Genomic DNA, 17,042 nt, shown 5'->3' with positions numbered 1-17,042 from the left:
GGAGGCAACAGCATACAATGGAAGAAAGACAGTTTCCTCAATAAATGGTGCTGAGAAAACTGGACAGATACATGCAAATGAATGCATCTAGACCAGTGATGGCGAACCTTTTGCGCTCAGCATATCAGCATTTTGAAAAACCCTAACTTAACTCTGGTGCCGTGACACATATAGAATTTTTTTGGTATTTGCAACCATAGTAAAACAACAACTTATATTTTTTTAATATATTTTATTGATTTTTAACAGAGAGGAGGGGAGAGGGATAGAGAGTTAGAAACATCAATGAGAGAGAAACATCGATCAGCTGCCTCCTGCACACCCCCCACTGGGGATGTGCCCGGAACCAATGTACATGCCCTTGACCAGAATCGAACCTGGAACCCTTCAGTCCGCAGGCTGATGCTCTATCCACTGAGCCAAACTGGTTAGGGCAAGACTTACATTTTTGATATTTATTTTATATATTTAAATGCCATTTAACAAAGAAAAATCAACCAAAAAAATGAGTTCGCGTGTCACCTCTGACACGCGTGTCACAGGTTCGCCATCACTAATCTAGACCATCAACTGATGCCATGCCATAAACTCAAAATGGGTAAAAGACTTAAATGTAAGTCAAGAAACCATGAAAATCTTAAAAGAAAACGTAAGCGCCCTAAAAGGTTTGGCTCAGTGGATAGAGCGCTGGCCTGCAGACTGAAGGGTCCCAGGTTCGATTCCAGTCAAGGGTATGCACCTTGGTTGCGGGCACATCCCCAGTAGGAGGTGTGCAGGAGGCAGCTGATCGATGTTTCTCTCTTATTGATGTTTCTAACTCTTTATCCCTCTCCCTTCCTCTCTGTAAATCAATAAAATATATTTAAAAAGAAAACGTAGGCAAAAGAAATCTCAGGAATCTCACTAAACAGAATTTTCACCAATACATCTCCTAGGGCAGTGATGGCGAACCTTTTGAGCTCGGCGTGTCAGTATTTTGAAAAAACCCTAACTTAATTCTGGTGCCGTGTCACATATAGAAATTTTTTGATATTTGCAACCATAGTAAAACAAAGATTTATATTTTTGATATTTATTTTATATATTTAAATGCCATTTAACAAAGGAAAATCAACCAAAAAGATGAGTTCGCATGTCACCTCTGACACGTGTGTCATAGGTTCGCCATCACTGTCCTAGGGTGAGAGAAACAAAGGACAAAATAAACAAAAGGTACTATATTAAACTAAAAAAGCTTTTGCACAGTAAAAGAAACCATCATCAAAATGCAAAGGGGCCGAACCAGCTTGGCTCAATGGATAGAGCGTCGGCCTGCGGACTGAAGGGTCCCGGGTTCGATTCCGGTCAAGTGCATGTACCTTGTTTGCAGGCACATCCCTACTGGGGGGCGTGCAGGAGGCAGCTGATTGATCTCTCTCATCGATGTTTCTAACTCTCTATCCTTCTCCCTTCTTCTCTGTGGAAAATCAATAAAATATATTTTTAAAAAAATGCAAAGGGAACCCACTATATGGAAAAACATATTCACAAATGACACATATGATAAGAGGTTAATTTCCAAAATATATAAAGAACTCATACAACTCAACAAAAGGAAGAAAAAATCCAATTTAAAAATGAGCAAAGGACCTGAATTCACATTTCTCCAAAGAGGATATACAGACATGAAAAAATGCTCAAGCCCTAGCTGGTTTGGCTCAGTGGATAGAGAGTCATCCTGTGGAATGAAGGGCCCCAGGTTCAATTCCGGTCACGGGCACATGCCCAGGTTGCTGGCTGGATCCCCAGTAGGGGGGGCGGTGCAGGAGGCAGCCAATCAGTGATTCTCATCATTGATGTTTCTATCTCTCTCTCCCTCTCCCTTCCTCTCTGAAATCAATAAAAATATATTTTAAAGAAAGAAAAGGAAAAACTGCTCAACATCACTAATCATCAGAGAACTGCAAATTAAAACCAAAATGAGGTATCACCTCAAACCTGCCAGAATGGCTACCATTAATAAATCAGCAAACAAGTGCTAAAAAGGATGTGGGGGGAAAAGGGAACCCTGGTACACTACTAGTATAGCAACATGGAAAACAATATGGAGTTTTCTCAAAAAGTTAAAAACGGAACTGCTATTTGACCCAGCAATCCCACTTATAATAATATCTATACATATAAAAGGCTAAAATGCAAAGTGTCCCCTCGGGAATGTGAACGGGAGACCGGGAGTTTGAGCACTCTCTATGATATGTGCTGACCACAAGGGGGCGGCACAGAATGAAGGAAGGCCCCCGCCAGCAGCCAGCAACCAGGGAAGGGATGCCCCAGCCAGCAGCCAGAAGGAAGGCCCAGCAGCAGGAAGGACCAATCAGCCCTGATCACTGGCCAGGCCTAGGGACCCTACCCGTGCATGAATTTCGTTCACCGGGCCTCTAGTATCCTAAGAATCCTAAAACACTAATCACAAAGAATATGTGCAACACTATGTTCAGAGCAGCATTATTTATAATAGCTAAGATCTGGAAAAGCCCAAGTGCCTATCAGTAGATGAGTGGATAAAAAAGCTGTGGTATGCCCTGGCTAGTATGGCTCAGTTGATTAGGCATTGTCCCGTGCACTGAGAAGTTGCTAGTTCAATTCCTGGTCAGGACACATGCCCAGGTTGCAAGCTTGATCCCCAGTAGAGGGTGTTGCAGAAAACTGCCGATTAATGTTATGCTCTTACATCGATGTTTTTCTCTTCCATGTTCCTCTTTCAAAAAAAATCAACACTACTCTTTAAAGAAAAATAAAATAAAAAACCTATGATACATTTACACAATGGAATACTATGCAGCTATAAAAAATAAGGATCTCTTGCCCTGCCCAGTGTAGGAGAGTGGTTAGAGCATTGGCCCAGGCACTGAAGGGTCACAGATTCGATTCCCGGTCAAGGGCACATACAGTTTGTGAGTTCAATCCCAAGTCAGGGCATGTCAACGGATCTATGTTTCTCTCTCCTATCGAGATCGCCTATCTTTCTTGGTCTCTTTCTCTAACCCTTCCTCTCTCTAAAAGTCAATAAAAACATATCCTTGGATGAGGATTTTTAAAAATTTACCGATTTGTTTTACTAGGGTTAAATTATCAGAAGTTTGCTGTGCAAGCTTACCTTGAAGGGTTCCAAGAAATACAACTACAGCTTAGTTTACATGAGATCTCATGCTGCAGAGACCACTGACTGAGATTCATGACATCTGGTGCCTCATATATTCTTACAATACCATCCGCTGAACAGGTTGCTAACATAAGACCCATATGCTTAGGAGCAAATTTCACATCAGTAACAGATGTTCTGCTGTCCACTAGCGTTGTCCTCTTAACCTGAAAAGAAAATTTTTTTTAACAATTTAAATTATATCAATAGTTCCCTCCTTATCTGTTTTCCCATTCTGTGGTTTCAATTACCAGCTGTCAAACACAGTCTGCAAATATTAAATGGACAATTCCAGAAATAAACAATTAGTAAGTTTTTAATTGGGTGCCATTCTGAGTATCAGAAAATCTCTCACCATCCAGCTAGGGACAGGAATCATCCCTTTGTCCAGCATATCCTGAGCCCATTTCTACAGCTCACTTCTACCTTTGTGACTTTCTAAATAAACTTTCCATTATAGTTTGAGTCTTGCCTCTGAATTCTTCCTTAGCCAGAACTCAAATACTGAGGTTGCTGACAGGAGGTCTGGTCTGACCCACCCACCTGGTACCATTCTTTTTATGTTCTTATTAAGACATGTAATATATCCAGAAGGATACACAAAAAACCTGTAATAGTGGTTGCCTCTAGAAAGAAAACTATATGACCAAAGAAGAGGACATTCCTACTGTATATACTTGTCTGTACTTTTTGAATTTTATACTTGTACCTCAGTATCTATAATGAAAAATAAAGAGGGGGGAAGAAAACACTGGAATGGGTCTTCAAGGAAATCGAGTTCAATTCTCTCACTTTATATACAGGGACTTGAATAGCAAACACACTATGCTCTTACCTAAATTCAAACAATCAAAGAAGAACTAGAATTAAAGCAGAAACAGATTTTTTTTAAAAAAAAAAAAAGAGTGTATTTTGTAAGAAGGAAAAAGTAACCACAAAAGGGAAAAAACAATTTTTAAAGAATTTTCGAGTGTACTCTATGACAAAGCAAATATTCTGGATTCACCATGAAAGTTATACTTAAACAATGCCATGGGTACTCCTAAGTACCACTTCAAGCCCAAGCAAAAATGAGATAAACAGGAGAAAAACATGGAAGAAAGAACAATGAAACTGATGAATGTAGAGGAGAGTGATAACATCTTACACAAAGTGCCTGAAGTGTTCTTGGAAAGACTAATGCTCCTTGGATGCTCATTCCCCGCATTTCTCAAAAACTAATAAATATCTTACCCAATGACTCTGTCCTCGCAGTTTGTCATTTGATTCTCCTACTATTTCCTCCCAAACAGCAGCTGTTCGGTCAAAAGAGCAGGAAGCCAAAACCTGTCCAAATTCAGGATGAGCCCATGTCACACGCCACACAGATCCACTATGTGTCTGAGGAATTAAAAACAAAAACCAAAAAACTGAGTTTACTCATATTTCACACATTTAAAGTTTTACTTAAAGAAACAGAATACAGGTATTTTTACTTCAGTAAAAAAAGAAAGCTATTCAATTTAACATTAATATAAAAAGTTAAAATCTAAAACTTTTTAACTTAAGGATATTTAGAATTGTAGCCTTTCTGCAGTCAAGTTCTTCTAGCGTTTTACTAATAAAGAAAAATCCAACTGCATAAAGCTGACCTCTTCTAGAGCTAATAGAGACCTGCTTCAGAGTTTAGCCTAAACAGACTTTTAAATAGAGATTCTACTAGTCCACTAACTTTGCAAATTATATCTACAGGAACCATCCACCTAATAAATAAGATTAATCAAAATTATTTGCTTCAAAAGCCTAACAGTATATAGAAACTATAGCAACAAAATGCTTAAATGACACTGATGTCTGTGACCAGTGGTCGGCAAACCGCTGCTCGCGTGCCACATGCGGCTCTTTGGCCCCTTGAGTGTGGCTCTTCCACAAAATTCCATGTGTGGGCACGCACATACAGTGCGATTGAACCTTCATGGCCCATACGGAGAAGTCGGTATTTTGTGGAAGAGCCACACTCAAGGGGCCAAAGAGCCGCAGTTTGCCAACCACTGGTCTAGACAATGAACTCTTCTAGGGAAAGAGGCAATGAGTGAGCAAATATAGAGAAACCCAAATCCTTGTATTCTGAGAAAATAATTTGAAGCTCAAAAGCAGTATCTTTATATAGGAAAAATGCCAAATTACTATTCAACTGTTCGCACTGACCAAAGAAAATAAAGGACAGAAAGGTCTTTACAACAGAATTTCATTTGTGCTTGCCAGTAAAAATACTATATGACAACAAGCATCAGTCCACCAATTATGTTTACAAAATTTGTTTTATGCTTCTGCATATCTAACGCTTTAACACTCAATAATCTCAGAATACTTTCAGAATCTGTTAACATGATAACAATAACATCATCCAAAGGCAAACCTTACACCTTTAGTTTTTATTCTTTGTTTTGTCCTATCTTATTCTTGTTTCACCTTTAATTCTTATTTATACAGGCTATTAAGTAAAAAGATGCACTAGGGCAGTGAGATTTTGTTAAATGTCAGATTCCGGGCAAAGCACAATCTAACTAAAGAATAAATATTGCACAAAGATGTTCATCACAATAAAAAGAAACAACTTAAGTATCCATTAGTTAAGCAAAACAGGGTATAGTATTTATTGGTATATTTACGTTTTTAAAAAGCCTTTGAAGCCGAAACCGGTTTGGCTCGGTGGATAGAGCGTCAGCCTGCGGACTGAATGGTCCCAGGTTCGATTCCGGTCAAGGGCATGTACCTTGGTTGCGGACACATCCCCAGTGGGAAGTGTGCAGGAGGCGGCTGGTCGATGTTTCTCTCTCATCGATGTTTCTAACTCTCTATCTCTCTCCTTTCCTCTCTGTAAAAACTCAATAAAATATATTTTAAAAAAATAAAAAAATTAAATAAATAAAAAGCCTTTGAAGACACTCTGAAGTACTTATGAAAGTAGCTGTGAAATTGAAAAGCAAAAAATGGGGTTTCCTTTTGGAATGATCAAGCTTTGGAATTTCACAGAAGTGATAGCTGTACACTGTCAGTGGACTAAATGCCACTGAACTGTTTTCTTTAAGATAATTAATTTTATGTTATGTGAATCTCATTTCAATTTTAAAAAGGGAAGAGGGCAAAAGATTTGAATAGACACTTTACCAAAGATGTATGAATGGCAAATAGGCACATAAAAACTTAATCAACACATTTAGTCATTAAGGGCATACAAATCAAAACCCAATGAGATACCAATTCACACCGACTAAGATGGCTATAATAATAATAAAAAAAAAAAAGAAGAGTGAGAAAATATCAAGTGTATGGGAGGATGTACACAAACTGGAACCCTCATATATTTCTTGGTGGGAATATAAAATGGTACAGGCACTTTGGAAAACCGTTTGGCAAGTTTCTTAGAAAGTTAAAACATATACAACCCTGCCATTCCACTCCTCGGTATCTACCTAAGAGAAATAAAATGCATGTACACACGCCCTAACCGGTTTGGCTCAGTGGATAGAGCATCGGCCTGCGGGCCAAGGGGTCCCAGGTTCGATTCCAGTCAAGGGCATGTACCTTGGTTTCGGGCACATCCCCAGTGGGGAGTGTTCAGGAGGCAGCTGATTGATGTTTCTCTCTCATCAATGTTTCTAACTCTCTATCCCTCTCCCTTCCTCTCTGTGAAAAAATCAATAAAATATATATTAAATAAAATAAAATATATGTACACACAAAGATTTATATGGCATGTTAATAATAGCATTATTCATAATTACGAAAAACTAGAAATAATTCAAACGTCTATCAACTGGTGAATGAATAAACAAAACATGGCTTTCTCTATACAATGGAATACTCAGCATTACAGAAAAATCAAACTACTTACACATGCCACAACATGGATAAACCTCAAAAACATGCTAAGAGAAAGTAGTCAGAAACAAAGAACTACATTTTATAGAATCCCATTTATCTGAAATGTCTAAAAAAGGTAAAGCTATAAGAGACAGAAAATAATTCAGTGGTTGCCTGGAGCTTGAGAGAGAAATGGGGACTGACCTCAAAAAAGCACAAGGGAAATTTCAGGGCTGAGGAAAGTGTTCTAAAACTAGATTGTGGCCCTAACCGGTTTGGCTCAAAGGATTGTGCATAGGACTGCGGACTGAAAGGTCCCAGGTTCGATTCTGGTCAAGGGCATGTACCTTGGTTGCGGGCACATCCCCGGTAGGAGGTGTGCAGGAGGCAGCTGATCAATGTTTCTCTCTCATTTATCTTTCTAATTCTCTATCCCTCTCCTTCTCCCTCCTCTCTTAAAATAATCAATAAAATATATTTTTAAAAAGCAAACAAAAAACTAGATTGTGGGGATGTTTGCACAACTGTATTTACTAAAACTCACTGAACTGTACACTTAAAATTGATGACTCTTAAGGTATGTAAAATCCTGAGTAAAGTTGTTGTTCTTTTAAATTAAGAAATAAAAGTGTATGAAATATCACAGCTATTGAAAATATGTAAATGGAAAAATAAATACTAACGTGCTAAAAATAATTATGTTAGAATGCTATGGAATTACAAATTTTCTTATTCTCAAATTTTTCTAAAGTGTACTTCTGTTACTGTAATGCTAAAAAATGTAAAATTCCTTTTTAGGAAAAGAAGTATAAATTTTATAATTCTCCCAAAGCTGAACAGCAAAGTCTCTGATACTCCCAAGTAGATATTAAACAATTTTTTTTAAATTGCTGTAAAAATAAATACTAACCTTCCAGCTAGCAGTACAATGCCAATCTCCACTTTCACTTTTATCCCAGACCTATAAAAAAAGTAAGACATATATTTCATACAAAGAATTCCAAAAAATTAATATGAAAAAGATTAAGACTAAATTAGTATTAGGGCAAAGGAGGTGAACATGAATTCACAAGAGAATAAGCAAACATTCATTCTTTCATTCAAATATTTATTGAGAACCATGGATGTGTCAAGCACTGGGCTAAGCATTGGGTGGGATCAAGGCATCTGAGCTCTAACAAGAAATAGACACAATTACAGTCAAGTCTTATTCAAGGTAGTTATGGTCTCTATGTTGACATAAACACTGAGTTAGTGAATACTGAACCATTGCTCCTAAGGCAAATACAAAAATAAATGAATGGAACTACATCAAATTAAAGAGCTTCTGCAAAGAAAAAGAAATAATCAACAAAACAAAAAAACAACCAACCGAATGGGCAAAGATAATTTGCAAACGATACCTCCAAAAAAGGGCTAATATCCAAAATATATAAAGAACTCATACAACCCAACAACAAAACAATCCAATTTAAAACACGGGCAGAGGACCTGAACATTTTTCCCAATAAGATATACAGACAGCCAACAGATAGATGAAAAGACGCTCAACTTTAGGGGAAATGCAAATCAAAACCACAATGAGATACCACCTGTTAGAATGCCTACTAGCAATAAGACAGTAACACACGTTGGAGAGAATGTGGAAAAAAGGGAACCCTTATTCTCTGCTAGTGGGAATGTAAACTGATGGAGCCTCTATGGAAAACAGTATTGAGGTTCCTCAAAAAATTAAGAATAGAGCTAACAGTATGACCCAGCAATCCCTCTTCTGAGTATCTACTCCAAAAATGTGAAGACATTTATTTGTAAAGATGTATGTACCTCTATGTTCACAGCAGCATTATTCACAGTAGCCAAGGCATGGAAACAATGTAAAAGTGTCCTTCAACAGATGGCTGGATAAAGATGTGGTACATATATACAATGAAATATTAGCCATAAGAAAAAATGAAATACTGCCGTTTGATCTTGAGAGTATCATGCCAAGTGAAATAAGTCAGACGAAAAGGACAAGGAACATGATTTCACTCATATGTGGAATATAAAAAAGAAAGCAACAAAGGAACAAACAAAACAAACTCAAAGACATGGGACAATAGTATGGTGGTTTCCAGAGGGAAAGGGGCATGGGGGAGGATAAAGAGAGTAAAGTAGGTCAAATATAGGGAGACAGGAGACTAGACTTTGGGTCGTGAGCACACAACGCAAAATACAGATGATGTATTATAGCATTGTACACCTGAAACTTACATAATGCTATTAACCAATGTTACACTAATAAAGTTAATTAACAAATTATAAAATTCAGAGTCTCAAAGAGATATTTGTTCATCCACATTCACAGCAGCATTATTCACAATAGCTACAATGTAGAAGCAACCCAAGCCCATGGACAGATACGTAAAATGTGGTATGTCATATGGACTATTCAGCCTTAAAAAGAAAATTCTGACATATGCTACAACATTCAAAGGCATTACACTACGTGAAATAATCCAGTTACAAAAAATACAAATGTATGATTCCACTTATATGAGCTCGTCAAATTCACAGAAGCAGAAAGGTGGTTTCTGGGGGCTGGGGAATTGGGAGCTATTATTTCATGGGTACAGAGTTTCAGTTTTGCAAAACCAAAAAGTTCTGGAGGTGGATGGTTGCAGAAAGATATGAATGTACCTGATATTACTTACTGTACACTTAAAAATGGGTAAGATGGTACATTTTATGTACGATGGCAAATTGGATTTTACCACATAAAAACATTTAAATGGGGTAAAATGTAATGATAATGTCTGACATAAAAAATGATGCTATCAAATCAATACTCACATTGGCAATTTGCCAATTATTCTCAAACGCTTTTAAAGTATTTACTAATTTCTCTACTGGAATGAGCCAAGGGAACTATCCAAAATATATAAAAAGCTAAAGTAATGGAGATCTTCACTGCAATACTAACAGACAAAACCTCCAATTTGAATGATCTACCAGATGATTCAGTAATAAGTGGATAAGGAAAAAAAAAAAGTACCTACTCAGTTAACAGACATGAATGCAATATTCACAACAGCCAAATGGTACATGAATAAACAAAATGCGTTGTATACATTCAAAATATTACTCAATCTTAAAAAATGAAATTCTGATACATGCTATAAATATGAATGAACCTTGACAACATCACAATAAGGGAAAGAAGCCAGACATAAAAGGGCAAATGATGTATTCCACTTACATGAAGTACGAGCAAGAGCATTCATTAGAGGGGACCAGGTGCCAGGGGGAGAACGGAAGAGGGAGCTACTATGTACAGAGTTGCTGGTTAGGATGAAGAAAAAGTTTCCGAGATGTACAGTGGTGATGGTTGCACAATGAGAGTGTTGTGCTTCACACCGCGGAACCGTCATATACAATTTAAAACGGTGAGCTTAGCCTAATCCTCTCCAGGTCCATCCATCCTGTCTCAAAGGATAAGAGATCCAACCCTCCAAGTCCTAGATTGTAAGTTGAGAACCTCACTGGGTGTAGGTGGATTTGCATTTACTTTTCTCTCAACGCGAAACAAGGTGAGCCTCCGATCTGAACACAAGGCGAGAACGACCTCCCCAGGTGAGGGATGAGGCACCCACCGCGGACTGACCGCCCTCCAGGTGCCGCGGCACAGTCCTCTCACCGAACAAGCTTAGTAACAGAGTACAGCTACAGCCAGAACTCCAGGGACCCACAAACCCTACCGGAGACGACGCGGAGGAACCTCCCTGCTCCCGTCCACAGGGACCCAAACCAGGGTTCGCGGGAAACCGCGGGCTCGCAGTGTCCCCAGGGGCGGGAGCGCGCACGTGGCCAGGACGCCCGCCCGCTCAGCACTGGCCGCCCCGCAGCACCCTGGGCCGGCTGTGTCCCCACGAAAGGGGGCGAGGATGGCCGGGCGGATCTGGCCTGCCTCCCTTGGGTTCCAGGCCTGCTGCCCGGCGGCGCGCCCCGATATCGGAAGTCGTCCCCTTTCTACGCGCCGGTGCCTCCGCTCAAACACCAGATCGCGCACGCCCCACTCTCCTCCTTCCAGGATCGGCCGCGCCCGAAGGCTCCGTGCGCACCTTGACGCTCTGGTCGCTAGAGCAGGTCGCCATCCTCCGCCCGTGGAAATCGAAAGATACATCATGGATGAGGTCCTTATGGTCCGCCGCGATGCTGCGTGCCACAAACATGGCTCCCGCCGGGCCCGAGCCTTCTCCGTCCGCCCCTCCCGCCTCGAAGAGGGCAGCCGCGGCCGCGCGCGGACCACGGCCCACCTGGACCCCGCGGCCCGGATGTGCACGGTGCGTGCGGCCTGCGCGTCCCCGTGCCCCGCCCCTCGTCCCGTCATGCCCCGGGCGGCGGCGGCGAGTGCGCCTGCGTCTCCTAAAGGCGACCAATGGTGAACAGCCGCGGGACGCAGGGGGTGGGCTTTGCGGTGCTTCAATGAAAGTGAAAAGTTTACATTGACGTATGGGAATTAAGAACAATAAAAAAGTTAAAAATACCATCCACAGCCATGGACATTGAGTCAGTTTCGGTTAACGTTCCAGTTTGTTTCCACCGAAACGGGGTGGCTGAGTGTTGCGAGCGAGTGGAGAAGACGGACTTGAATTTGGCTGGGAATGGAGCTTGGCTGCGACAACTCAAGAGCAAGAAAGAATGTAGAGACGCCTGAAGATAGGACTGTGGAGTCCAGGCTCAGCAGCGGGTAAATGAAGACAGGAGGGATGGAGTTGAGAAGGAGACAGTGAGTGGCTATGGAGGCCTGAGAGCAGGTGTGCCAGGGAGAGAGGAGGTGGAGACGATCAGAAGTCGTCAAAATGCTTAAACATTCCACAGGTAGAACAAACAGCCTTGGAGGTACAACAGCCAGGAAGCCGAAACCTTGGTGTATGGGGACGACATTTTAACCAACTGAGCTACTCTGCCAAGGCCTTTATCTCTCTCTTGCAGGTGGGAATCCTGCAGGAGGGTTTCCCCGGAATACCCATCAGTTTTCCGTGTGTGCCCCTCCAGGTGCACCTGAATGGTGAGCACCAGTTTCTCCTGAATGGTGAGCACCAGAGCTGCGGGTCATTAGTCATTGCACGTAGTCCTGATTATGCAGCTTTTCTTGGCCTGGAGCTGAAATACAACTGAGGCCTAGATGTTATCTTTAGGGAGGTGACCTTCTGTATTTGGCTGTAGATTGCTCAGCCAGTTGGTTCAACTATCTGTCTCAGTTTCCCCATTCTACTTGCCAAGGAATTTTTCCTAGCTTCTTACTATCCTGCCTGCCTTACTATGTCCCCCACCATTCTGGAGCAGCAGTCTTTTTAAAAAAATATATTTTATTGATTTTTTACAGAGAGGAAGGGAGAGGGATAGAGAATTAGAAACATCGATGAGAGAGAAACATCGATCAGCTGCCTCCTACACACTCCCTAGTGGGGATGTGCCTGCAACCACGGTACATGCCCTTGACTGGAATCGAACCTGGGACCCTTCAGTCCACAGGCCCATGCTCTATCCCCTCAGCCAAACCGGTTAGGGCTGGAGCAGCAGTCTTGATCGAATGGTGGAATGGCTTTCTGAAAGACTCAGCTACAGTGCCAGCTAGGGGACAATACACTGTTCTCCAGGAGGCTGTATAAGCTCTAAATCAGTGTCCAATATATGGTGCTGTTTTTCCCATAGCAAGAATCCGGGCGGGGGGGGAGGGGCGCAGGGGCGGCGTGTGCAGGGGGTGCAGGGGGAAACCAAAGGAGCATTACTCAATATTAACCCACTAGTAAAATTTTTGCTTCCTGTCCCATCACCTTATGTGCTGCTGGTTTCAAAGGAAGGTATGTTCTCACCCAGAGACACAACAATCCCATTGAACTGGAACTTATAAGACTGCTGTCCACCCTCTTTGGGCTCCTCACATCTCTGAATTAGCAGGAAAAGAAGGTAGTTACTATACTGTCTGGGGTAATTACTCCTCACTACTAAGGAAAAATTGAGCTGCTACTCCACAATGGAGGTAAGAAAGAGTATGTTTGGAACATAGGTGATCCTAGGGTGCCTGTTTGTGTTAACATGCCCTGGCATTAAGATCAGTGGAAAACGTCAACAATCCAGTCAGGTCTGCTAATGCCAGAAATGAAGGTTTGGGTCACCCATCAGGCAAAGAACTACTTTGCAGCCGAGATGCTTGCTAATGCAAAGGGAATGTAGAATGGGTAGTAGAAGAAGGTAGCAATAAATACCAGCTACAACCTCATGACCAATTCTAGAATTAGGACAGTAATTGTTGAGTAGTTCTTCCTTATTTGATTATAAATATGTTTAAATGTGTATACATATATATGTATAGTAAATATCTTTGTCTTCCCCTCATTCCCTTATTATGTGACATAAGATATATTCACTTTACATGCTGGTATTTAAGTATTGTTAATTTTGCGTTGTAATACTTAAGTCATGGAACATCAAGGCGAAAAGTAAACATCATTCAAGGGCTTTGCATCTCTCCTGGGGAAAGGGTTAAGGAGGTATATAAAAGTGCCAAGTTTTGTGGCAACTTGGCTAGGTTATAGTGCCCAGTCTAGGTGTTACTGTGAAAGTATTTTGTAGATGTGATTCTTAAAAATATTTTTATTGACTTCAGAGAGAGAAAGGGAGGAGAGATAGAAATACCAATGATGAGAGAATCATTGATCAGCTGCCTCCTTGTCAGGGACCAAGCCTGCAACCCAGGCATGTGGCCTGACCTGGAATCAAACTGTGACCTGGTTCATAGGTTGATACTCAACCAGAGCCACACTAGCCGGGCTATAGATGTGATTAACATCAATAATCAGTTGACTTCAAGTAAAGGAGATTACCTTCAGTAGAGTGGATAGACCTCATCTATTCATTTGAAAGCCTTAAGAGCAAAGGCTAAAGTTTTCCAAAGGGAGAATAGAAAATCTGTATTTATATGTATTAATACATATTTACAAAATTATCTGTATATAAAGATATTTAAATATATATATAGAAATTTATTTTAAGGAATTTAAATACATGTTCTATTGGTTCTGTTTCTCTGGAAAAGTCTGATACAATTTATTTCACCTGGTTTTGTACTTTCTGTAAATGATACAATATATACTTTCTCCATCTAGCTTCATGTGTTCCTCATTATATTTGTGAGAGATTCACCCCTACTTTGCATGGATCACACCCACATACTATGGATGAACTAACTGCCTGAGCAGACTGGCTGCGCTGTCTAGAGCTCCTCCTTAGACAGTAGCCTGTAGGTGGCACTAAAACATCTCATATGGAACTTGGAAATATCCTGTAACTGCAGATTCCAAGTGTCAACATCTGAAATTTTCCATGGTCTATAATAGAGCAGAAAGCATATCATCAAATTGGAAATTAAATCTTTTTTTAATTTTTTTTATTGCTTTCAGAGAAGAAGGGAGAGGGAGATAGAAATAGAAACATCAATAATGAGAGAGATTCATTGATCAGCTGCCTCCTGCACGCCCCCTGCTGGGGATCGAGCCTGCAACCCCAGCATGTGCCCTTGACTGGAATCAAACCTGAGACCCTCCAGTCCGCAGGCCAATGCTCTATCCACTGAGCCAAACCGGCTAGGGCAAGGAAATGAAATCTTTATGCTTCCCAATTCGGTGCTAATTGGTTCAATAAACTTGAAGTGCTCAGGACTCAGAGGCCTTGACAGAGTAGACTGTGGAGTGGTTTTCTCTGAGTGCAGCAGTAGAGAGTGTCCATGACAGAGAATTCATCCTACTTGCAAGCCAACAAGTTAGGATGACACAGTCTATCATGAACACTTACAACCATAGCAGTAGCAAGAACACCCACATTTTCTTGAGCCATTTCCTTGACCTTGACACCCCACCCCCAGTATAACCAGGCCAGGTAACACTAGCACACAGGGGACTGTACTTCAGAAGGAGGTCTGAGCATAGAGACCCTGAACATTTGATAATCAGCAGTAAACCTTCCTGTTCCTTTGTTCTGGTAGGAGACATTCTATCTTCCAAGGGTGTAAACAAACTGTCCTTTGGTCTGGAGAAAAACACTTAATCCGTCTCCTAAGGCTGTTCACTATACAAATATTCTTGAAAAGATAATCCGGGACACACTAAAGCCACTGCCTTACTTACAAGACATGCAGAAAAGTGAGTGATCCATGGAGAATCATCTTGCAACAAGAGGCGTGTGGGAGGTTCTCTCCCATCTGAAGGTTTGGTGAAGGAGAAAGTGGTGCACCTCTAAAATTGGAAAGATGGTTGCAGAGTTGCACCTCTGTCTTCTAAGCATTGACATCAGTCCTTGGGGCCAAAAGGCTGCAATCTTGGAAGTGAGGGATGAGCCTGTGGTCTGTAGCCCTTTGTAGCATCAACTCCTGCACATTTGAGAAGGTGGTATTCTCCCTCTTATCTCCCTGCAGCAGGTTATGGAGAAGATGATCATCCAGACTTCCTTTGCTTCTCTGCTCCTGAGCTTTGAAAGAGGCAGCCTATCTAAGAGCCCAGAACAAGTTTTCCTTTCTGGTTGGGGCAGATGGGAAAGGAGATGGTGCATTGTGGGTTGTGGCTTCAGAGGAGGCAGCTTTGGTGCTGGGCAGAGCAGAGGTATGGCAGAAACCCAAGAGGGACACCTTCCTATGCAGGTCCAACTAAGGTTTGATGAAAATAGAGATTGTTTCCAGAACACTGACTAGGTTTTAGAGAGAAACCCTTGCTATTCCAGCCTCTCTCTTAGTGTATAAGCAACAGCATTCAGGGCTGGGATGGAGAACCTGGTCTCTTTCCTGCAAAGGTGTAGAGGGCAGTTTTGGATTGCAATGCCAAGACGGTCTGGATTCTAGTACCAGGATGCCTATAGTTTTTGAGTTATAAGGGAAGGATAGGTCATCCATGGTTACTTTCCTGGGATCTTTACTTCCTGCTATAATTTGTATTATATATTAAAAAGACACAACAGGGGCAAAGTGGTAGGATAGTAGACTTTTAGGACCTCTGAAAGAGATGCAATTCTGCATCCAGATGACCTAGTCCCGTGGTCCCGTGGTCGGCAAACTGAGGCTCGCAAGCCACATGCGGTTCTTTGGCCCCTTGAGTGCGGCTCTTCCACAAAATACCACATGGGGGCGCATGTACAGTGCAATTGAAACTGTGGCCCATGCGCAGAAGTCGGTTTTCGGCCTGGGTGAGTCTATTTTGAAGAAGTACTGTTGATATTTGGCTCTGTTGACTAATGAGTTTGCCGACCACTGACCTAGTCCAATCGTTTAACTGAAGTTCTGGGACTGCTCAGACTTCCATGAATAAGCTTCAGGGGCCGAACCTTCTCCTGGAAGGACACGTTTGACCCTCTGCGTGATTGTCGTTTGACCAGGGATCTAACAGAACAAACCAGTTTTGGAGTTTGGATAAGAAGAGGTGGATGTGGCATGGTGTAGCCGGACTGAGTGGGAGGTAGTGGCCTTGAGCAGGGTGAGGGATGAGGCTCTGTGCATGTGGGTGTCCAGGAGCGCCTGGCAGCCTCGGTGTCCTCCGTTGTGACACGCAGGAAGAACACTACAATATTTTATGCTAAGAATTTGAGCAAGAAAGTAGAAAACAGTATCTCTATTAAGATTGGTTTGGCTAGAATTTGAGGTTTATGTTGTGAGTCACGGGGGGGGGAACCTGCATAGACAAGACAGGACCCCAAATGACAGAGGGAAACAACATAGAAAAGTGGTATTTTAGGAATATTCATCTGGAAGAAATTGGCAGAATGGGAGAGAGTAGAAAAGGAAGAACACTTTGTTTCAGAGCTTATTTTGCCTGGTACAAAGTAAACCCTCAAAAAAATCATTTAGGGAGGGTGGGGAGAGAAAGAGAGGGAGAATGCCACCATAGGGGCATTGCAATGGGCCCTATCAACACACTGTTCTAAGAATGAGTGGTGATCCTTCCAATCCTCATGTAAAGGGAGAGCTGAGAGTGCATGCCTCTACAAA

The 17,042-nt window shown here is 41.6% G+C and overlaps 1 protein-coding gene across 2 annotated transcripts in view; it reads right to left on the bottom strand.

The window, feature by feature from the left end:
- SEH1L (SEH1 like nucleoporin) overlaps positions 1-11,378 on the bottom strand; it is a 29,188-nt gene extending 17,810 nt beyond the window's left edge. For both annotated transcript variants that reach the window (XM_059706703.1, XM_059706702.1), the window contains exons 1-4: positions 11,128-11,378; positions 7,938-7,988; positions 4,415-4,561; positions 3,137-3,348 (exon numbers count right to left, since the gene is read on the bottom strand). In XM_059706703.1, the coding sequence (XP_059562686.1) occupies positions 3,137-3,348; positions 4,415-4,561; positions 7,938-7,988; positions 11,128-11,238 (521 nt within the window). In that variant the 5' untranslated portion in view covers positions 11,239-11,378. The remainder of the gene's footprint in view (positions 1-3,136; positions 3,349-4,414; positions 4,562-7,937; positions 7,989-11,127) is intronic.
- Between the last annotated feature and the right edge of the window lie 5,664 nt (positions 11,379-17,042).

This window comes from Myotis daubentonii, chromosome 8, assembly GCF_963259705.1.
Source record: "Myotis daubentonii chromosome 8, mMyoDau2.1, whole genome shotgun sequence".
Lineage (NCBI taxonomy): Eukaryota > Metazoa > Chordata > Mammalia > Chiroptera > Vespertilionidae > Myotis > Myotis daubentonii.
This window is presented reverse-complemented; position numbering and strand designations above follow the sequence as displayed.